Source organism: Rhinolophus sinicus, linkage group LG04 (genome assembly GCF_036562045.2).
Source record: "Rhinolophus sinicus isolate RSC01 linkage group LG04, ASM3656204v1, whole genome shotgun sequence".
Classification (NCBI taxonomy): Eukaryota; Metazoa; Chordata; class Mammalia; order Chiroptera; family Rhinolophidae; genus Rhinolophus; species Rhinolophus sinicus.
In genome coordinates, this window is record NC_133754.1 from 181734948 (window position 1) to 181758340 (window position 23393).

Sequence of the window (23393 nt, forward strand, 5' to 3'; positions counted from 1 at the left end):
TAAGTAACATGCCAGGATTGTATTTTATTCTCTAACGACCCCGGGCCACTCAAGGGACAATATGCCTCAATCAAGGACCCACAGATTCTCTTTCAACTACTTAATGTTGGAATTTATATACATATATAATATTTAAATGTGTGCAACTATTAAAAAATATACTTCAACAAGTATATATACTATTTACATGTAAATATATTTAAATATATAACATTTTAATATATACAAGTAGGAATTTTTGTTTTTTTGTTATTCTTAGAGATTATGATTGCGGTTTTTTCTATTATCATTTGACTTCATGTCCTCAAACTTTTTCAAGCTTTCTATTGTCCTTTTATTTCTTTCCTATTTTTAATTGCATCAGTTTTTTTCCCAGACTCCTCCCTTTAGGGCCCTGCGTCTGCTCCAGTTTGAACCAGTTGTTCTTTAGTCTTTTTGTGCAGCTGTTACTGTGGGACTTCCCTTCATAGTCCTGTGTGGTTGGACCGTTTTCTTTTCTTTTTTGTTCAAAGTCGTATTTATTGAGGTTTAATTTCATTTAGTGACACTCACCCTTTGGTGAGTTTTGATAAATGTATAGTCTCACGTCACTCCCACAATCCAGAGAGAGAACTTGTCTCTCTCTTCAGAACGTCCCTGTGCCCCATTGTAGGCAGTTTGCCTCCTGCCCCCAAGTCCCTGGCAGCCAGTGTGATCTAATTCCTGTCCCTATAGTTTTTACTTTGCTCAGAATGTCATATAAATGGAATCATATACCGTTTTGGGTCTGGTTTATCTCACTTAGCATAAAGCTGTTGACATCCATCAATGCTGATGCCTGCATATGTCAGTGGATCATCCCTTTTTCCTGCGAGCAGTGTTTGATGAGAGGGCTGTATCACACTTTGTTTATCCCTTCACCAATTGCTGGAACTCTGGCTTGTTTCCATGTGGGGGAAATTGAGAATGAAGCTGCCATAAACACGCACATATGTTTTGTTGTGTGGACAAATGTTTACATTAGTGAGATGGCTGGGTCATTTGGTAAGTGTGTGCTTAACATTATAAGAAACTGCTAAACAGCTTTCCCAAATTGCTGTCTCATTTTACTTACCCAACAGTGAGGTGTGACAGTCCTGGAATGCCTTATTCCTTAGTCAGACCGCACCCCCAACCCCCTAACCGGCACTGTCCTTCCCCACTGCCTCAGTGGGTCATCCATTCCCTGGCGTGTTTTTAGAACTGCTTTGACTAAGTGTGTGATTATCCCACCAGTTTTGAAGATTGTTCCAGACGACAGGATGGGAGAATGGGGAGAAACGTGGAGGGAAGAGGAAGAAAAAACGGTTGCTATTGAGCAAAATGCTGATGTGGTGCTGCTGCTGGCTGCCAGCCTGGTGGTGGTCCCCGCAGTCAGATTTAGTGCCCTTTCCTCGAGGTGGTGCATTTTCCATGTGGGCATGTTTTAGGAATGTGATTTGGAGGAGACAGCAGTCAGGATTAAGCACCTGTGCAGAAGCGCCACGTGTTGGCACCAGGCTCCTATGGCCGGGTGGCCTAGATCCTGTGGGGGTCTTCATGGAGAATGTGTCCCACTCCCCAGGGCTCCTCTTCTAGGGCCTTACCTTACTGACCCCAGACATGGTCACTTCCGGGCATCTGACTCCCAGACGCCTGAGCACAAAGCTGGTGGCTGGGGGGCTGCTCCTGGCAGTGAGGCCCAGAGCATCTTTGCAGGGTGGGCTGAAACCAGGGTTTGACTGTGTTGCCACCTCCGAATGCCTGCAGGTGGGGGAGGAAGACAAAGGTGTTTTACAGCAGCCAGGGCTTTTCTTCCCCTAGGCAGTTTCTTTACAATAGCATTCTCTTTTGACTGTCAGAATGCATGTCTCAATGAATCTCATATTGTTCCCTGTGTTTTTATTTAAGGAAATGGTCAGGCAGCCTTTTGGTCTAGGCCTCCTGATTTTGAGATGCCTGTAGGACGCCAAGGAAGGCGTGGCCCGGAGGTGGCTGAGTGTCCTGGTTTGGAGCTCAGGAGAGAACCTTGGGCTGCACAATCTCCGCGTGATGGAAGCCATGGCAGTATATGTTATCTTCAGGGGGGAACAGCCGTCGAGGAACATAGACGACAACACTGAACAGAGTTAGGTGGGAGTGGGGGACATGTGTCAGAAAAGAAAAAAGCAACTGGAAAATAAGACTGAGCATAGGGTGCTGAGAGGTGAGAAGACAAGCGGGAGAACCCATGGCTGAAGGCAAGGACAGAGAGTGAAAAATACGGCAGAAGGGTTGCCTGGCCAGGAGGTTGTGTCCAGTAGAGAAAAGGGCAGTTTCAGTGGAGAAGGGGGAGAGGGACGTGCAATGAAACAGTGAGAACCGACAACTGTTTCAAAAAATTCTCCCGTAAGAAGAAAGAGTTAGCAGGAGACGGGAAGTCAAGGAACGATGTCTTTTGTTACTACTCTCATCATTATTATCATCACCACCAGTATTATTGTCAATGGATAAGGCTTATGCACATTAAAACGCTAAAAAGAGGGAAGGAGAAATCGGAGAGGAGGAGGTGGAAGGTCAGGGGATGAAAGGATGTCAGAGCACGGGCCTGCGGAGCAGGGGGAGGGGAGTGGATCCTGAGAGGAAAGGGCGTCTCTTCCATTAAAGCCAGAGGAGGGGAGAGGAGGCAGGTACATCTGTACGTTTTGTGGCAGAAAGTTTTCTTCTCACATCTTTTTTCTCCCTGATGAGCCCGGAGCACAGACATATGATAGAGGAGAGGCCCAGAAGGAGGTGGCAAAGGACTGTACAGGCTGTCACTCTCCTTTCACATCCAGGGCAGCTGAGAGGCTCGTCAATGACCCAGGGCTACTAGAGCCTTATCAGCTTCAGCCCAACCCCTGTCTCCCTTCTAAAACCCACCCTGTCTCTTCTGGTTAATTTTCACTTAATTACACTGAGATCAGTTCCATAGCATGGGCCTTTTTAAGGCCTTAGTGACTGGAAGAGTTTTGTTCTATTACCTCACATTTTCCAAACCCACTTCACACAGATGGAATCTCTTGTAATGCTATAAGGATTACACAGAAGAGGAACGGTGCCAAGGAGGTTGGGCCCAGGACTTGTTTTTGTGTAGATAGATGGTCTTATTTCTTTTGACATCTTGATAGATATTTCTGCACTGAATTTGGGAGGTTTCAACACCAAGGAACGCTCGTACTCCATTCATTCGGCAAATGCCGCTTGGCATCTGCTGTGAGCCAGGCTTCTGCCCTGCATGTCACCCCCTTTGTCCGGCTCTCCTTGGTCTCGGCCACGATTCTGCCGAGTTAACGTCAGCATCCCTGCTTTCATCAGTGATGAAACTGATGCCTGAGGTCACGCAGGAGATAAGTGGGCTGGGATTTGGAGCAAGGTCTCTTGGCTCTAAGTCCTTTGCCTTCCATTTTATCAGGGAACCTCTTCCACGACGTTTTACTCTGTGGAGGTTTTAATTTTAAATGTTATGTGTCTTCCAGTGCAAACGCTTCCTTAGGGAATTGTCCAGACGCAAGAACTGCACAGACAGTGTTTGTATCAGGGTCTCAGGAATGTTCAAATCAAATACATTCAGGGCAGATGTATTAAGTACCTGCCTGCATGCCATCGGCAAAATGAAAGGGAACTAGTCATAGATTTTTAAATAAGTCAAGACGGCAACAGGAGTGTGGTGTGGGAGAAGGAAGAGGATGGTTGGGTTACAGCAGCATGACCCTGGGAAGAGGTGGGGCGATAACCGCTGTTACGTACTTTTCACGTGCTGGGTGCTGGCGTGTTTTAATCTCACTTAGTTGTCATGACGAGCTTCACAGATAAAAATAGTAGCATACTCATTTTAAGATGAGAAAATTGAGGTTCCGAGAAGAGAAGCATCATGCAGCTGGTGTTTGGAGGGCCAGGATGTGATCCGGGTCTGTCTAAGGCAGGGGTGTCCAAACTGAGGCCCGCAAGCCATTGTTAATTGGCCCGCAGTAAATTCCAAAAATGTATTTACTTAAATAAACCAGGTGAGGCAATACGTACTTCACCTCTTTTGAATGGCCCGGCTGTTTGTGTATTTTACCGCATACGGCCCTTGGTGAAAAACGTTGAAAAAAGTTTGGACACCCCTGGTCTAAGGGGAAGGGCCACTCTGCTCCCTTTCAGGATGCTTTCCTAAGTTACGGTGTGGAAATAAGACCACAGGTTCTCATGAAATGTACGCACGCGTGCACACATACACGTATATGTATATAACTTTTGCTGTTTATTAAAGAATTCAGGAAGAAAACAAAGGGAGCAACTCTCAGCTGGAAAATGGTTAACAACCACACCTCAGTCCTTGCATATCAGTTTTATGAATTCTCTTTTACATCTGATTATAACCCACACCTTTCTGGGACTGGCTTTGGAATCCGCAGGGGACAGAGGCTCTTGTCCTTACAATCAAACTTAGAAAAGGCAATAATATATGTTTGCAAAATGATTAAAATACATGTTCTGAAGGTGGGACAGGGTGGGAGAAGTAAATGTCACTGAGGTAGGTCAAATATACGTTTGAAAAGAGACTCCAGTGTACATTTTCAGAATGAGAGAATCGTGGTGAACAGAGGTAAATTCTGCATCTCAGAGATTTCATGTGTATTTTTTGAAAAGAAGTGGAATTAAAGTGTGCATTAAGAAAATGAGTAACACTGATCCCCTTTCCTCTTTGTTAAAACGGAAGTGGTGAGAATTACACGTACATGAGGTGACACGTGAAATGCCTTGCCCAGCACCTGGCATGTGTGGGATTCTTGATAACTGTAGCGTTAGTTAATATCGTTGTCATTACTGTTACTTGGGGTCTAAACTGTGAGGGTGAAGGATGCGGCAGGGTTGTGTTTTCTCCTGTGAGTAACTGGGAGGGCGACGGTACCACCTACAGAAGAGGCAGCCAGGAAGGGGGGCTGTGTTTCTTAGCTCCTGATGGATTCCCATTCGTTCTCAAGTGCAGTTCATTCATCTTGTATCCAGAGCTGTCCATCGCCTTCAGCTAGGCTTCCCACAAGTGCCTGTCTGTGGTTTATAGTTTGGTCCCGAGGTGCATTTGAAGGTTTGAAGGGCACGGCAAACGGCCGTAACTCACTTCGCAGCCAGCGCCTTGCCTTCAGCCGTCCCCGCTGCTCCCCTGCCTTCCTAGCAGGCCCGCATCTGTGTCTGCTCCAGCTGGTGGGCAGCTAGCTCTCACTAACCATCTTATAAAAGTTCCAGGTGTGTGGCAAAATAACGTTATTAGTAATACCAAAGCCTGGTATGAATTAAAAGGTGGTTTTGTAACTTAGGAGTAGAGAATTTTTGAATCTACCCTTTCCTCCATTCTCTGCTAGGGCTCCCCAGGGCACAGGCTAACAATGCTAGGCATTGGATAGTGGCTTTTGCTTGGTGCTTTCATACACCATCTACCACCCCCAGCCCCCCAGGTAATCCCATTAGATTGCTCTGTTATCTCCCTTGGATAGTAGAAACCAGCCTCACTGATAGGTAAAATTTAGGTCATTTGATCAAATTATAATGCTAAACCTATTGGAAGAAAAGAGACAAGGCCCCTGAAGAAGATATTAAAAGGAACCTCTCCTTCCACCTTTTGGTTATATGGGAGATGGGAGGGGCCATCTTCAGGAAGGAATGAGATAATCCCAGAAGCTTCTCTGATGCAGTGGACTTGGACCCGAGACTTCCTGACTCCAGGAATGGAGGCCGTCACGTAGCTGAGGAACTCTGAGATTCTTCAGCCAGATTTAAATTTTAGGTTTGCCTGGGTGGATGAGTCCCACTAGTTAAAACATTATGTTCTCTCTCAGACACTTGGCATTCAGAAGGGACTTCTGGTCCCATGGGAGCTGGCAGAGTGGCAGTGGTGGGGTTAAGAATATTTTGGCACAGAAGTCCTGGGAAATGTGGCTGGAGTTGTGGAGAAAGTATCCCGTTACTCCTCCTCTCCTCTGGGCTGGGGGGTGGGGGGGTCCCAGGAAGCACCCCTACCTAGAGACCCGGCCCTCCTCTCCGGAGGAGGGTATCCTCTCCCACCAAGGCTCAGTCCTTCCCCACCTTTAGGTCCCATTCCAATTAGATGCCCCTGGTGTGTTTGTATCACTGTTGAATTTGACTCTTTGCTTCCTAGGAACTAGCCAGCTGTGGATGGAGTAAGAAGGAGAAACATAGTCTCGCCCCAAATGTTGTGGCCTTTACCCGGAGGTTCAACCAGGTAAGCAACACCCTTTGCATGTGACTGTCCAGGAAGCAGTGTCGTCCCCTGGAGGCTGGGAGCCCTGCCAGGGTTCAGTCCCGCGCACCTGGCCCCAGGTCTAGACCCTTCTTCCTGACCCCCTACCTTCATCCATTCTTGTGCCATCGCATCCCTTTTTTCACACAGCAGGTAGAACTGAACCCATCTTTCCTGTGTTTACATTGCTTCCGTGGCCCCCAATTCCACGTAAGCTAAGGTTCAAGCACCTCAATTGCCCCACAAGGTCCTGCATGATAGGGCTGGCTTCTCTACCCCTCCAGCCTCATCTCTGCCTCCCCGCCAGCTCTGTGGGCTTCTGCCACCCTGGCCTTCCTTCTCTTTCCCGGTACTTCATATCTTTGTCCAGTCAGGCCCCATGCGCACTGTCTTCTCTGCTCAGAATTCTTCTTCCCTGTTCAGCGCCCGCCCAGTCAGAGCTCAGCCAGAATGTCACTTCTTTGGCGGGGGGGAGGGTCTTCCGTGAATCCCCAGCCTGTATAAGGTCTTCACGTGTGGCCCTTTACTCATCCTCCCTCATTATGTGTAACTCATTGGTCTCCATCTTCCTCACCAGTGTGTGGGCTCCAGGAGGGCAGGGATTATGTGCACCTTGTTCGTCCCGGCGTCCCTCACTCCTTGCCCAGTGTCAGGCGTCTGGTAGACCCCAGGACACATACGTGGAGTGAATGAATGAGGTGCTCAGGAAACACTTCTTCATTTGAATTTCTTTGAATTCCTGATGGCCTGGTCTCTGGCCCCATACGTACCACTATAAACTGACTTGGTCCAACCAGAACCTTTGCTCCAGGTATAAGATCTGCATCCCTACTTATTAGAATTATGAGGGGGCCTTGGACCAGCCGAGTGGGGTGGGCTTCTGACTACCCAGCCAGACCTGCCAGAACCCAGACTTTTGCAGGACCCCCTCGGGTAGATCAGACACCAAAATGGTGCTGTGGACAGTTTTCCTTCTTGTTTTTCTGGTGTCACATGAGGGCATTGGCCTAGAGGTTGCATAACGTGCGTGATTGGACCTCTGGGATGGGCCTGGGTTCCCTTTGGGCCTTCTCTGCAGCTGGGCCTTCCCTCTCAGAAATGCTGGGCCTCTGCATCGCCGTTTGTCAGCCTGTCCAGGCCTCCCCAGCCTCAGCCACCACCCTGAGTCCAGCAGGAGACTCAGGGAGCCCCAGCCTGCGGCCCTACGATCAAGGCTGGCGTTAGCATTATTGTTGTTCTGTGAGATGCAGTAGGAACTAGAAAGGCCTGGATATGTCTGTGGGGTGGGGGGAGGGGGAGGGGGGCTGCGCACCGTTTGTTTTGAAAAGGGAAGTTCTGAAACCTTTTATTTCTGTTTTATTTCTTTTCAAAATCTTTTCCTTTTCAACTGAGCTTAGTCTTTTTTTAAAAAACAAAACAAAAACAAAAACAAGAAAACCAGATGTGCATACACTACCAGGGGACTCATAGTTTCCTTAGCAAACTGTCTGACTAGGAGCCAGCTCCGTTCTGCCTCCGACCGGCCGCAGCGCTCCCCGGAGGAGGGCCACGCGGGGCTCTGATGTAATCTGCTTTGCACGCGGAGGCCAGGTCAGCTTGGCACAGGGCGGTGCAGCTCGTTTGGGGAACAAATGCGTTGTGTGCAGATCAGACCAGTGAAGCGAGCCAGAGTAAAGTCGCCTTTTCCCAAAAGTGCTCTGAGAAATGGTCTTCCTTCCTGTCCGCTACTCAGACCAAGCAGCTTCTGGACACAGCCCTGGTGGCTCCGAGTGGACAGCTGGCCAGTGGCCAGGCCTGGGCAGCCACCGCGCTGCTGTCTGTGAGGTGACTGGATTGGCATCCCTTCCTGGCAGCCTTCCATATGTGAGAACAGGCTCCTCATCAGACTCCAGATAAAGGAAAGCAGGTCACTTACCTTTCTGAGCCTTGTCTTCCTTATCTGTAAACGAGAAGAGTAGCAGTCCGCACACGTGACACATGAAGAGCTCTTCGCACAGTGTCTGGCATGCAGTAAGCATCCAAACCTTTTAGGGAGAAAGACTGGGGAATGTGAAGATCAGCTGCTTGGAACGAAGTTGCCAGGGGATTTGAGGCTCCTTTTGGCCAAACCAGAAACCCAGCGGCCAGGGTCCTGGTCAGCTCCTGCGGGCCTGCCTGCTTCTCCCTGGGGCCCGAGTCCCTTGGGATTTGTTCATAGAATGGCTGAGATGGAAGAGCTTGGCCAAGGTCACTAAGTGTCTGTTACAGGCCAGGCCTGTGTCTTGGCCCCAAGGAGTTTACCATAAAACCCAGAAGTTCCCAGCCTTTTTTGGATCATGGGTTCTTTTGAGAGTCTGATAATATCATATAGGAAACTGCCCCCAGATAAACCCGCAGGTACATAATTTTGCATTTAATTTAATTTTAGCGGGTTTGCTGTTCCTAGCGCTGAAGTCTGTGCAGGAACAGGTGAGCGGTCTGTGGACAGCAGGCTGAGAAGCTGTGGTTGCAGGGAATATGCAGGAAAAGACCTGGATTTGCGTCCCAGCTGTACAACTTGTTAGCTGTATGACGCTTATTTATAAAACAGGGACAGTTGTTTCAAGTGGGTTTGAAGATTCAGTGAGAATCATGTATGTAAAAGGTTAGATCAGCACTTGACACATAGTAAACAAGTAATGTTAGCTTTGAAAAACGGTGCAGGGCGGTGGGGGCTGTGAGCTGACAGCAGTTAGCCTGGGCCTACTTGCTGGCTGTAGGGTTGGGACTGTGTCGTGAAGATGCTGAAGAATTAGGAAAAGAGGAGGAGGGCGCGGGGAGGACTCGGTTCCAGTTCTGACACTGCTGCTAGTTTGCTTTGAGGCCTTGGGCAAGTCCCTTCCTCTGAGTCTCAGGACAGTTATATGTTAACGGACATTAGACAGGGCCAAAAGGGTCCCAACACTTTGCCCTGGAGGAGCGCTTTAACTGTTTTCGTGGACTCATATGTACACGTAGTTCCTAATGACTGAAACCCCAGCTCAAACTTGCCTCAGTGGCTCCTGTAACAGAGTCCAGGGAGCGATTAGACGTCTCATGTTGCTAGGGCGCTCCTACAGCACCAGCTGACCTTGGCACTCCACCTTCAGGTTCTGCTTTCTTCTGCGCTGCCTCCCCTCTCAGGCAGCCCCCTCCTCTGTGGGTGCAAGACGGCTGCCATCCGCTCCCAGCTCATCTTATTCTGAGGGCAGCCCCAGAAGACAAGTCCTGCCTCTGTTTCAGTAGCTCTATCTTCTGATGTTGTGTAATTGAGACTCAGGGCCTCTGATTGCCTGGCTTGTGTCCCATCTGTCCATCCTGATCCAATCACTCTGACCAGGAAGACGGGAGGCTGTGTTTGGCAAGGTCTCAGAAACAGGGCTTCCCATAGAGGTGGTGGTGGCGGGTGGGGGTAGGGGACAGGCCACGTGGACCGAGAGTGGAGGAGTGGCAGTTCCTCAGGGAAAGTCAGGGTGCTCTGACAGGAAGAAGCCGAGAATGATGGGCAGGAAGGAAAACACAGGTGCCCACTGCAGACCCTCTTCCGTCCTTCTCTGAGCTCTCTGCTCTGTCCATGCTGTCAAGTCCTGTCTGCCCTCTGAACTCTCACGCGTCATCAGTGTGGTCACTGACTGTTTCCACTTCCTCTCGGTTTTAATTGCAACTATCTAGAAAACATTTATTGAGCACCAGGTTCCGCTTACTGAGTCAGATACTATGCTAAGCATTTTATCTGCATTATCTAATTCAGTTTTCACATAGTCCACTGAGGTAGATATTCTAAACCCATTTTATGGATGAGGAAACAGAGGCTTGGGCAAGTGAAGCATTTTGCTCAAGGTCACATAGCTGGTGAGTTGCCTGTACTGTGGGGCCTCCTGTTTTTTCTAAACACGATTCCTGTTCTTCCAGACCTCATTTATTGTAGGTCTGGGAGACAGTGTTAGCATTCGCCCTTCCAAATGCTACCTCTGAACAATTATTCTTTCCCCATTATATAAACCCACTTTCATTTGAGGCTTATTACTCTGGTTATATGCATTTGTTTGTTTAATAGACATCTACTGAACACATACCAGGCTCCGTGCTAGGTTCAGGGGCATGAACAGTTCACTAGATATAACCGCAGCCATTGTTAGCATCTAGTCTGGTGTGGGAGACAGACGTGATGGAGGTGCTTCCAGCCCAGGGGGACCAGTGCTAGGATGGGGAAACCAGCGGAGAGGTGTGGGCTGTTGGCAGGGAGGCCAGGAGACTGGATCGTAATCTGCTCCTTTAATCCAGGTGAAGGCTAGAAATGTGAAGTTGCTGGATTCATGGTGATGCCAGGATGTGGAGGGAGGTGACAGGGAAGAGCAAGGGGGTCCTCCTTTGTGACCTGGCAGCACCGGCCTGTGAGATCGTGAATTCAGAAGGAGTCAGAGGAGGAGATGACCTAGGTTTGGATACGTGGGCTGGACTCTGCAGCAGGAAATTAGACATTTGAGTCTGGAAGCCAGGGGACAGGTCTGGCCTTGGAGATGCAGATACTAGAGTCGTCTGGGTTCAAAGCCACAGGAGTCGATGAGACCATCCCGGTGAAACAGGCCCAAGTGAGAACCTGAGGATCGCTGCCATTTAAGGGATAGGCCGAGGAGAGGGGGCTGAGAAAGAGCAGCCTGGGGGCCGGAAGGACACCCAAAGGGCGGTGCCTCCAATCAGTGTTTCGAGAATGGGTCAAGTAAGGTAGGACTGAAAAAGAGTCCTTTGAACTAGACAGTGTGGGTGTGCTGGTGAGCTCAGCAAGAGCAGTTTTGTGGGGATGTAAATGGAAGGTGGGGTGTCGCCGCTTGACTGGTAGATGTGAGGAGGTTCAGAAAGCAGGTGGAGGTGATGCTTAGAACAATGGCTCCCAGGGAAAAAGGTGAGAAGGGGGTGGCTGGAGGGGTTGGTCCATATGGCGATGGATTGGAGTTGGAGACATCAGTATAAACTCATAGTTAGTTTAATATAGATACAGATGGGTACATATAGAAATATTTATAGATATGTGTTACACGGGTTAGTACACACACGTACACACACACACACACACACACACACGCACACCCTTGCTCTGCCAGCTGAGAGGGCCTAGAAACGATACCTTGATGGCAATAAGCACTCCTAGCACCTGGTCTTGGTTTCTAATACCACTGAATATCGACTAAAAGGAACCAAGTCTCCTTGGAGAAATGGCTGGTTTAGAACCGCGGCAAGAAATGGACAGGATGAGCCTGTAGCATCTTATAGAGTCAGAAAGTAAGGAAGTGCTCAGACAAACAAGCAAACGACTGAAGCAATGCTGGGGGGGTGTCAAAGGGGAGACACGGGAGCCAACCTGAAAGAGCTCTCAGTGGCCAAAGCTGGAACAATCTGAGCAACAAAATAAATAGTATCATCCTGGCTCATAACACAACGTATAAGATAAATACATGTGAGTCCATTCTGACATAAATAAATGATGGAACAAAGAAGTGGAGGAGACAGGACAAAACTCCTGTACAAAAAAATTCCAAGTAATTTATGTGGATATTTTGCCCTCATGAAGGTGGAGCATAGCTTCACCCACTTCCTTGCATAGCAACTTTCTTGGAAAGTTTGAGGTGAAAGTATTATTTATGATATCAGTTCCCTATTGATGGGCATTTTCTTTTCTATTCTTTTGCTTTATAAATAGTGCTTCAGTGAACCCTTATACAGATGCTCCTTTAAATTTCTGTATATTCGTAAAATAAATATTCTAGCGAGCATATAGCTTTACCATTTTGAAAGACATATTTAAGTTGTTCTTCAGAATGGTCCTATGAATTTATATTCCCCAAAACAGTGTACAAGAGTACCAACTTCTCCACACTCTTGGTACAATATATGACTCACAAAGGGTTAATGTATTTTCTTTACTATACAAAGACCATTTACTAATCAATAGTAAGAGGACGGATATCCCAATAGAAAGCCAGGTGAAGGACCTGAGCAGGTGTTCACAAGGCCAATAGTTCAAATGACCTATAAATATTTGTAACCAAAAAAACCCCTGAAAACAAAGTGCAAAAAAAAAAAAAGTTAACTGAGAGTCATGATAGAAATGCAAAATAGAAACAGTGAGACATTACTTTGTCCATTAGGTTGGTAAAGAAAAAAAGAGCAGTAATAACTGGCATTTCCCTGTGTGTGGGAACATAGATCTGCTGAAACTTGTTGATGGATAAACAAACAGACCTTTTGGAGGCCAAGATTTTTATATAACTTTTGAAAAAAGGTGCACATACTTTTATTCACTCCACTTTACAGGAATTTATCCTAAGATCTTAATTAAAAATGTGTATATAAGTATGTTCACTACAGCACTGTTTATTACACCAAAATAATTAGAAATAACCTGCTCAAAATAGGGTTACTTAATGATAATACAGCCCTAAGATGAGATACTTGGCAGCTGCTACAAATTATGTTGTAGAAGACTATTCACTTTATGATACTATGATTAATAATTATCAATTGAATGGAAAAAGACAGACGTCCGTTCTATGTGTGGGAAAAAAGACGAGAAGGGTACACAGCGCATTGTTGCTCGCTGTGGTCTGGATGTGAGAATGAGGTTGCAAATGATTTATCTTTTGTGCTTTTCTCTGTTTCCCTTGTTTTCTGCACTAATCTTCTCTTAAATTTTGTAGTTAGAAAAGAGAATAAGAATGTTTAAACCTGATGGTCCTACCTTTGTAACATCTTTCTTACCGGCCCCTTCTCTCCATCTGCTTCCTCATGGCCCCCGCTCAGGCCTCCCGTCTCTCACTCAGACCACTGCACCGCTGTCCTGGTGGGGTCCCTGCTGAAGAATCTAAGCTGTCTGTCATTCCTTTGCGCACAAGGCTCTGGGACGCTCCCCAGGTATCAGTGTCTTGGGTTCTTCTCCTCACCTTGTTGCTCCAGATGCCCACAATCTGGCCTTCGCTCTCCTCTTCAGCTTCAGTCTCCATCTTTACCCCACCCCACAGAGCACGTGCAACACCAGTCCTGGCAGCCTGGCCTGTGCAGCTCTCCTTGGCCGTGGCGTATACAGCCACGCCTCAACCCTATCTTTACCTGTTTCAAGTCCACCCAGGTTTCAAGGCCTGCCGCCTCCAAGAAGGCTTCCTCTGTCATCACTTCCCCCGTACTCCAGTCCAGGCCCCCATACTCCTGTTCAGCTCCCCCGTATTCCAGTTCAGGCCCCATCACCAGCTGCCTTTTGATATGGCAATTTCTGGAGGACCTGCCTCCTCCTTTGATCACCTCCATGTCAGGCAGGGTCTGGGCTCACAGTGCCCTGAGCCCGCACACAGTAGGGCTTCATGAAAGTCTGTTGAATTCAACTGACCCAGACTTGCCTCTGTACACCATGCTGCCACGTTCCCTAATTACGTCTAAAGTATTTGTGAGGTTTTTGGCACACAGGAATCTATTAACTTATACAGTACATATAAACGATCACACTTCAGGTTTGTAGCATAAACATGTGCATGTATTAAAATATAAGGTTTATGGGTATATCACTTGGTGTCAGAATATCTTTCTTCCGTAACTGGCTAGCAAACATTTGAGTCTGAACTTAATTTTAGGCAATTCCTTGGAAAAAATGATTCTGTGGAAACCCGGGCATGTCCTGGAGGCAACCACAGATAATTATGCTGAGAAAACTTTTCTGTGATATTTCTGCTTAATATGAAAAGCAAAGTTTTGATTCTTGGTTACTCTTTCCTTGTTTTCTCACTGAAAAATAACAGTATTTCAGTAAAGAGAATACATTTGGTTGCAGCAGTAAACACACCTATGTTAACTCTGGAATATTCTTACCTATTTTTTTTCTTTGTAAAACTTAGAGGTTTTCAGTGCCTTGCCTTCCTCTTAATTCCACACATCCCCACACTGCCCAGCTCTCCACCTGCTCTGCAGTGCTATTGCATTCGTGGGCATCTGGGTTTCACACCAAACCGTTGTTAAAATAGTGAAGCAGAAGCAAGAACACTAACCACTTCCCAGAGTTTCTTGGCATGAAGCCTCTTCTGTGTTCACTGAGGTGTCGTGCGAGTCAACGGACACTGGTAGATGACTTCCTTGTTCCCACCAAAGGATTCAGGGGTTCAGGGATGTTCATTTTTGTGAGAGGTGTAGCATGAATGATGTTCAACAGGACCAATATATCCTTTTGGCATCTGCTGTCTCGAGAAACAGGCCCCTTAACCTGCACTGCTTTTTGGATCTTTGAAAGACGCTTTTGTGTCATTTATTATAGATGAGTATTTGGGTGAACCTATCCTAGAAAATGAAATTCTTACAATTGTGTCAATATTGGTAAATCCTTCTTGTCTTGGGCCTGGCTGGCGATATGGATCTCCTGGGGGGTATTGCCGGTATGCCCATCCCGTTGGCCATTTGTCCATCCATTCATCCATCCGTCCACCCGTGGTCTCCCCACAACTGGAATCCTTCTGAGCAGGAATCCTGGCTGATTCATCGCAAAATTCCCTGCAGCACCTTCAGAGAGACTCATGTCGGAGAGGCCCAATAACTCCCCTGGGTGACAGTAAAAGTACTGTGTATGTTGGAGAGGTGGTGCTGAGGACATGGGACCCCTTTGCAGAACCGGGGTCATAAAGGAACCTTGGCCACATGTCACCGGCTGTGCTCTCCCGGTGTCTCAGCCTCTTGGAAATCCCGTAACAGTGGTGGGCAAGGGTGACATGGTTGGCCTGGCATTTAACAGCTTTTCTGGTGTATGTGTGTGTCTGTGTATGTGTATTTGACTCTACAGGTCAGTTTTTGGGTTGTACGAGAAATTCTAACAGCACAGACTTTAAAAATAAGGGCAGAAATCCTGAGCCATTTTGTGAAAATAGCCAAGGTAAGCTATTTTTTTCCTCCCCTTCCTTTCCTTTCCTTTCTTTGTCTCGAAAATGTGTTTCCTCAATAATTGGGAGCAGCTTTACTCTGGGCCTGGGGGGCAGGGTTCACGCCGGGTCTGTGACCTGATCTCCCTTGGCAGAGGCAGCGGTGAGACCCGCCTGGCTGCCCACCCGGCCTCTCAGCCCCACTCACATTGGCAGCCAGCCATTCCCTTTGGCCTTTCACACTCTCCACAAGGCCCCAGGGGCTCCCCCGGGATCTCGCCATCCTACTTCAGATTTAGCCAGTGCCCGGGGTTGATGGGCTTAGTTAGCATTGATGTTTGTGATGCCATCACATCCTGCAGTTTTGTCCCCAGTCAGCAGAGCTCAACCCACCCATCCTGAGCCTAAGGGCTGGGCGGATGACCCTGCTGCCCCCACTCCCACCCCTTGCCCCCTGGCCTGAGCCTGATGGGTTCTGTTTGTGTCAGTTGTTGGGTCCCAGGCTCATGTCTGCATCCTACCTCTCCCCTCCTCTTCCTCATGTCTGCCAGCCCAGGCTGGGATCCCGCGGACCAGTTCCTCCCCATCCACTGCCCCCGACCCCGGGCTTGCCTGACTGCCAGCAGAGCACGGTTCTGTCTGGTCCCATGCTTTCTGGTTTCTCGGTGTGCGCATGTTGTTTTCCCACCCGTGCTCTAGGCCAGCTGACCTGCACGAGGCCCCTCATGAGACTGGCACCACAGCAGGTGCTTTCCTGAAATGACTGTTTCGTGCTCGCATTATTATCATCCCGTTTCCAGAGGAGGAAGGGGAGGCTTGGAGAGGCATCCATGCCCAGGGCCCCACAGAGTCAGGGAGCATGTCTCTCTGCCCCCAGGGAGCTGCTCTCTGCCCCTTATGGAAAGGTTAAGTGCATCTGTCTGTAAGCACGTCAGGCCCGACGGACACGTATGTCTTGTGCATCCGAAGTATGTGGGCCCAGGCTAGGCTTAACTACACTGGCTGCTCTTATTGAGGTCACGCTGGGCCCTGTGAGAAAGTAGGATTAAGGTCCTGCCCACCTGGTGCTTTCAGCTTGGAAGTGAATTCATGGTCCCCACCCAAGGAACCTAAACTGTTCCCTCCTTAATCTCTGCCATCTTTGATGGTGGGTCATCACTCTGTGCTGTGCCCTGGGAACGTTCCCACGTGGGCCCCCTCCTTTCTCTGGGCCGTGGTTTCCCATCTATACAATGAAAGAGGTGGATTACATAATCTCCCAGCATGCCTTCAGCTCTAAAGAAATTCTGTGGCAGGCAGAGCAATTCAGATACACAGGAAGAGATTTAGTCCCTGCAGAGACGCTATTATTACACACAGGAAGCAATTAGAGAATGCTGTAAGATGTGTGAAATGAAGGGGGGACTCTCCAAGTGGGAACAGAGCCATGAAGACTAGGCATAAGGGCTTTTCATTTATTCATTCATTTTACCAGGCCCTACTATGTGCTGTACTAGGTCCTAGAGACACGATGGCAGATACAACTTTGTCCCTGCTCTCAGGGAACATGGTGCAAGGGTGAGAGAGGAGAGTGAAAGCAAGTGCTGTCCGGTGAGCTAAGGAGAAGTTCAGACTGCTGTGGGGACAGACAGATGGGGTCCCCAACCTTCCCAGATTTGGGAACATGGTCAGGAAAGACCTAGTAGACGAAGCGGCGTCTGAGCTTGGGAGGACCCAAGACAAGTGACAGTAGGGGGATGCCCAGCCTCCCTGGCAAAGAATGAGCATGAGCCGTTCGCATGGCACTGAGCGCACACCCTGGTGCCGGGCGCCGGTCTAGGCTGTGTGTACGCACGGTCTCCGGCAGCCAACATGCTCATGTTAGATATGAGGAAGGACGCCAAGGCTCAGAGGGATCAGGTAGCTTCCTGATGACACACAGGTCCTGATGGCGCACAGCCAGTGGGAGCCGGCTTGGAACCAGGGTCTCGGTTCCCTGGAGCCTGCTCGCTGCACCCAAACTTCACTGACTCCCAAGAATGAGAAGGGGAACCTCAGTCCTGTTAGCAGGTTTCCCTCAGCACAAAACCAAGAACAGACCAATTATGTTTTTCTGCACTACTCTCGAGTGCGTCTCCTTCTGTGGAGCATAGTAAGGAACTTGTCTGAGACTGAATTGAATCCAAATGTTCCCACTAATTCAGGGGCTGGTTCAAAGGTGCGTGGTCAAGGTTAGGAAGCCCGAGCTCTGTCCGCCCAGCTGAGAGGGACGGTGCTGATGGAGGACCTCTGTCCTCGGCCGCTTTCCTTCCGGGGGTTGAGACGATCACAAAAGACCCACGCTGACGTGGCTGGCACAGCTCAGGGTTCACTTTATAAGAGCTGCCGGGACCCTTCAGATTCATCCAGACGAAGGACAGAAAAGGCAGTGTCCAGCCTTATCCTGAGCCACATTTCTGTCCAGCAACCAGATTGTCAGCTTATGAAATTTTGCAAATGGTTTCGATGCAGACTCACCTTTTCACAATTTGAAAGACAAAGAGCATATGGTTTCTATGAACTTCCTAGAACTGTATTTTCTACAGGAGATATTTTTAAGCGTAATTGAATTTCATAAATATGACATTTGGTAACACTTGAGCGTGTTTTTCTGTTGTTTATAGCAACAAAATAATCTATTCCATATCTTTTTTTCAGAAACTTCTAGAACTCAACAACCTTCATTCTCTCATGTCTGTGGTGTCAGCATTACAAAGTGCACCCATCTTCAGGCTGACAAAAACCTGGGCTGTAAGTTAATTTCCCTAAGTCTATTCCTTTGGTTTGGGTTGTCATTTCATTGGTGAGGTTCTGCATCCCTTCAGCCTCAGAAGGCTTCCTCTGATTGTCTACCCTTTGTCAACAACAGAGGATGACTGGGGGTTAATGAAATGTTCCCTAGACGTCCTCTCCCTTCAGTGATCTCAGCCCCATTTGGGCCACAGGGAAGTTGTGAGGACGCTGACGAGGAAGGGTTGGAAGCCCCCTAGAGTGGACCTTTCTGTCCCCTCCAACATCGTGTGTGATGGCTGGGTCAGCGACATGCCTTCTGCCCTCCACTTGGCTGGTATTCTCCCCTGGCGGGCTCCAGACTGCCCTTGGGAAGCTCTCTGGGCTGATGGTTTGCAGCTGCCGTGTGTTGCTGGCCGTCCAGCTCAGAGTTTCTCTGGAGAAACCTGTGACCCTCGTGTAGGGAAAAATGATTTTTTTTCCTGAAGTCCATGGATAATTTCTGCCCAGAGGTGGAGTCTGATAGTTATATAATTGAGTCTGTAGGAAAGTTTTCTGCTGTAAAAATACTTTAAAAATATCTCAGACCTCTTTATCCTCCTTAGTTTGGCACCGTGCCTGACATGGGAAAGTAATTGCTGTTTCCATAGCTCATTGGCATTCACCCCCTGGCCCGCCTGGTCCAGGGTCTCTCACAGCCACACAGCCCAAGCCTTTCAAGACCTGTTTATGTCCCCCAGAACTGAAGGAAACTATATGGAATTGTCAGCTGTGCTTCTGCAACTCATTTCCGAACTTCTTTCTGCCAGTCTGTGGGGCTGGGCTCTGTTTCGTACTTGGCTAGTTCAGGGGCTTTTAAACTATTTAGCGATTATGCTGTAGGTGATGAGCTTTGAGCCTCGTTTCTTTAAAGTGCAATTTTCCGCAGCTCTAGCCCTAGCAGAGCAGAGTGAGAAGTGTTAGCCTGGAATCAGAAAACTGGATTTGTGCTCAGGTGCAGTTCAGAGCGTGACTTTTGTGGGCCTTGTTTTCCGTAGCAACTCAGAGAAGTTGGCCTAGATTAGTGCTTTTCCATCAGTGCTTTTGGAGCCTCAGGGGTTCCTTGGAGCTGCCTTGGGGGCCCCTGGGGGCTGGGGAGAGGAGAGAAGGTGGCAGGCAGACGGCTGGGCACTATTTCCACCAGCACAGCTCTGTTTGTATCAGTTTTATGCACTGAGCTTCTGGGTGGATTTCAGTTGAGCAGTGGCTTTGGAGGTGGAAAGCAAGTTTGGAAGCCACTGGTCTCTGCAGTGACTGCCAGCCCTGTGATTCCTTGACTCCATCTGAGTTGTGAGCCTTTTTTCAAAATTCGCATGGAGATTCTTTTTCAAATGAGTTTTCCCATCATTTAGATGCTGCTATTGTTTCTTGGACTGCTCGGAGCTCTGTGTGGACCCAGAGGAAGGAATTAAGAATCTCAAGGTGCACAGACCTTACTGCCAGGGCTGGGGTGACTCTCAGGGACCCCATAAGTTGTATCGTTAGTGAGGGCCATAGGGAGTCCTGCAAGCCACCATTCACCCGCCTGTCCTGGTTGTTAAAGGACTGGTTTGTATACAGAGCATTTGGGAAATGGCGGGGGCCAAACATCACCTTTCCCCTTTATCCAAATCACCCCAGCCCAGGGGAACTGATGACCACATGGTGTCCCTGACACTCTCCATGCCTGTCCTCACACAGCATGTGCTCTGTGGTTTGTTTACAGGTCAGCCTCCCCCTTCTGACTTCCTTCCTTCGTGACAAGGGCAGATTGTTCTCTGTGGCCCTGGTGCCCACTGAGTATGTGCTTGTCGAGTGAATTGTATATGATTGCTGTGCTCAGTTGTATCCTTCCCTTGCTGTGAATTTCTGGTAATAACATTAGCCACAGAAATGTGACCCGAAAAGAGCTATATCCCATTTCCCCACATATCCCTTGGCCTGGTCCCGGTGATACCTTCTGGGCCCACAGAGCAGGGAGGAGAGCAGCCCTGGGCACTGCCAGAGCAGCCCCACAGGTGAGTGCTGTTATAGTCTTTGCTCATCAGAGAAGGAAACTGAGGTGCCAGGAGGTGCAGTGACCTGTCCAAGATCACAGAGCTGGTGAGAGCCAGAGCCCACGTGATGCAGCCGAGCCTTACCTGAGCCCAGAGCCCGTGTTCTTGGCCCATGTGCCGGAAGGCTTGTCAGGGATGGGACCTGCGATTGGAATCAGGCTGGGCACAGGGCAGGGAGAAGCAGGCCTGGAGAAGTGAGGCTGGCACACTGCCCTGCAGCACAGGACTGGCTCGCTGGGTGGCACCGACACACTGGGTCTCCGGGGAACTCGGACAGAGGCAGTCACAGGTGTGGGCGGAGACCTGCCGCTTGGTTGCACCCTGGGTAACCTCAGAGACAGCCGGTTGGTCATTAGCTGTAGGATAGGGTAGCCTGTTGGCCCGGCCATGGCTGGCTGCTGAGTGCCAGCAGCTGAGTGAGCTGGGACAGGACCACGCTTGACGCCAAGCATGGCCCGCACATAGTAGGCCCTTAATAAATGGCTGGATGCACAGATAGGGAGGGAGTCACCTTCTGCTGGCTGGAAAAATACGGATAGGGTCTGATTTATCCCAGCGCTGGGGCCACTTTGGAATACTGGCTGCCTCAAAACCATGAGACCTTAGTAAGAAGTTGTATCGGCCAATTCTGATTTCCTGAGTACACATTACCGTGTGTATTTATTCATTCTGCAAATCAAATATTTATCGAATGCCTCTTCCATGCCAGGCCCTGAGGCTATGCTCAAGGCCCCTGCCTCCACGAGCTTTTGATGTTATTCAGAGGAGACAGACCTGTTATTGAGGGAGAAGAAACACATGCCTAGTCTGGCTGGCATAAGAAGTGATCAATAAATGTTTGGTGAATGCATGAAGTCATGAATGAAGAACTGTCAGATGGGAATAAAAGCAAGCGATGCAGAAGGCAGAGCAGGAGGACGTGATCGAGAAGGCCTGGGTGCTCAGGGCAGGCCTGATGAGAGGACAGCTTTAAGTGGAGACCGGAGCCACAGAAGGAGCCAGCCGTGCCAAGACAAGGGCACGGGCCTCCCAGGCAGAGGGCACAGCCAGTGCAAAGGCCCACAGTGGGAAGAAGCGCAAAAGCCGGTGGGGCAGAAGCACAGTGAGGGCCCAGGAGGGGATTGGTGCAAGGCGCTGTGGCCGGGAAGGGCTCATGGCCCCAGAGTGGAGTTCAGTTCTGCTCTAAGTGGAGGAGGGGTTTTGAAACGGGAGAGGGTGTGATCTGGTTTACAGTTTCTTTTGATTTTTGTTTTTTAAGTACTGTTGCTACTGCGTGGAAAACAAACTGAGTGGGAAGTACTGGGGGGGGGGGCGGTGAGAGTAGGAACGGGGCCTACTTAGGAGGCTAGGGCAGAATCCAGGGGTGGGATGGAGGCGGTGGCCGTGGGCATGGAGAAAAGCAGGCTGCGAGGGTGGTGCTCCGAAGATAGAGGCGGAGGGTTTGTGACGGATGGGATGTTGCAGATGAGGAAAAGAGGAATGACGGATGAGTCGTAGGTTTGGGGCTTGAGCAACTAGGAAGATGGTGAAACCTGGTCCCAAGAGGAGACTTACTTATTTATGAGTGACCTGGGGGTATGGAATTCCTGGAGTATGAGTGAGTCACTCATCACAGCAACTACAGTCATGTGCTGCCTCTCTCTCTCTCTCTCTCTCTCTCTCTCTCTCTCTCTCTCTCTCTCCCCCTCTCTCCCTCTCTCTCTCTCTCTCTCACACACGCATGCACGCACGCTCTGCTTGCTCTGTGCATGTTCCTGTTATGATCCGTTCTTTCCTACTGAATTGATTCAGAGCTGGATTCATCTGCAGCAGCAAAGGCAAACAGAAGTTTCTGGCTGGGAGGGCTTCACAGCCGATGGCCAGGTGGCCTGGTCTGCATGGTGGGACTTGAAGGGGAGCTGGCTGGGAATGGGGTGCTCGCTTCCAGACACCTGGGGTGCATGGTCACTGAGCCGCAGGTCAGAGAATGGCTACTTTGCGAATTACCCTGGGAAGGCACATGTGTGTATTTAGGATTTTGGAGTCTTTCATCCAGGAAGTGTCCTAGTAGCCCTGCTCTGATGTTGTTGAGAAGGTGGTGACAGGCGTGGGGTGCCTGTTTCAGCCTTTCCTGAGCCTTGGCTCAGGTAGGAGGAGAGATGGGTGAGGGGGTGAGGAGATGGAAGGCAGAAGAAACCAACACTTTCACCCTCTAGTTACCCCTTCCCCAGACATTTCTCAGTAGCCCTGGCTGCACTGCTTCTCAGAAGTTCCCAATCATGAATTCTGCTGACATTGCCACCCTTATCCTCCCTGACATTGTCATAATATTGGGCACCATTCATCACCTTCTTCTTGAAAAATCTCTCGCTTGGCGTGGCTCCTTTCCTGCCCTTCTGACAGCTGGCTGGTCCCTGACTGCTTTTGTTCTCCCACCCATTGGCTCTCTGTGTTCTGGAGGCTCTGACCCCAGCTCCCACTCTCCACAATCTGTTTCCCATCCCTTGGGGGTCTCGCTGGCTCAGAGAGCTTCAGCCATCACCTCTGAGCCTGAGTGGTGGCTGCCTCCTCGGCTGTCCCCTCAGCTTCTTTCTGGAGCCCTAGAGTCGAGGCCCAGTGCCTGCCGCACAGAGCCGTCTGCTCACGTGTTCCTGTGACAGCTCACAACGTGGCACGTCTGAGATCAGACTTTGGTTTCCAGAGGTGATAGTGCCACAAGGGTCTCTTAACAGCCGGTGTTTTGACTTCGAGACAATATGGCAGACTGAGCTGGTGAGGAATATGCCCCTTCCTCCTGATTGCCTGCTCCACACAAAAGCAAAGAAATGCTGGATAAGACACAACCAAATTAAAAACCAAGAAACTAAGCTGAGCTAGAAGTCAAGAAAGGGAAGTCGCGACGTACAAGAAATAGAGAACGTTCTGAGGCAGCACAGTGAGCAGAGCGAAGAGAAACCACTGTGTAGACCCTGCCGCTAGGGGCTGGCGTTCTCATGCTGCATACGGGGGGGAGTCCAGGCTGCAGCCCATGTACATGGGGGGCTGGAATTTAGCTACCCGTAGAAATCAGAGAGACATCGAATGTCACCCCATCGGACAATTTCTGTTCAGCCTGGGAGATTCCCAAGGGAACATGAATGGAAAAAGTCACCTATGAACAACTCTCACCCGGCCTGTATCTCAGGTGGCTGTGGGGTCTGAATCAGACGCCAGCTCAGCCTTGGACCTCCCTCTGACAGTAAGGATTAAATGAGTAACTGTATGAAAAAATATTGAGAACAGTGCCTGGTACATGCTAAGGGCTAGATAAGTATTAGCTGCTATTCTGCTGCTGCTGTTATTTTTCAACTCTTCTTGGCTGCTCTTAAATGGGCCTCTGCCATCCCCGTGACCAGGCCCTTTTCCATATGACCTGGTGTTGTCATGTTCTAGCTGGTCTCCTTGCTT

General features: G+C 49.2%; 1 protein-coding gene across 13 annotated transcripts in view; it reads left to right on the top strand.

The window, feature by feature from the left end:
- The window catches only part of RALGPS1 (Ral GEF with PH domain and SH3 binding motif 1), a 289405-nt gene that overhangs the window by 121039 nt on the left and 144973 nt on the right, over positions 1-23393 (top strand). For 11 of the 13 annotated variants that reach the window (XM_074331041.1, XM_074331044.1, XM_074331042.1 and 8 more), the window contains 3 exons: positions 6158-6241; positions 15069-15158; positions 17821-17913. In XM_074331041.1, the coding sequence (XP_074187142.1) occupies positions 6158-6241; positions 15069-15158; positions 17821-17913 (267 nt within the window). The remainder of the gene's footprint in view (positions 1-6157; positions 6242-15068; positions 15159-17820; positions 17914-23393) is intronic. The other 2 variants (XM_074331045.1, XM_074331043.1) reach the window with 1 other exon arrangement.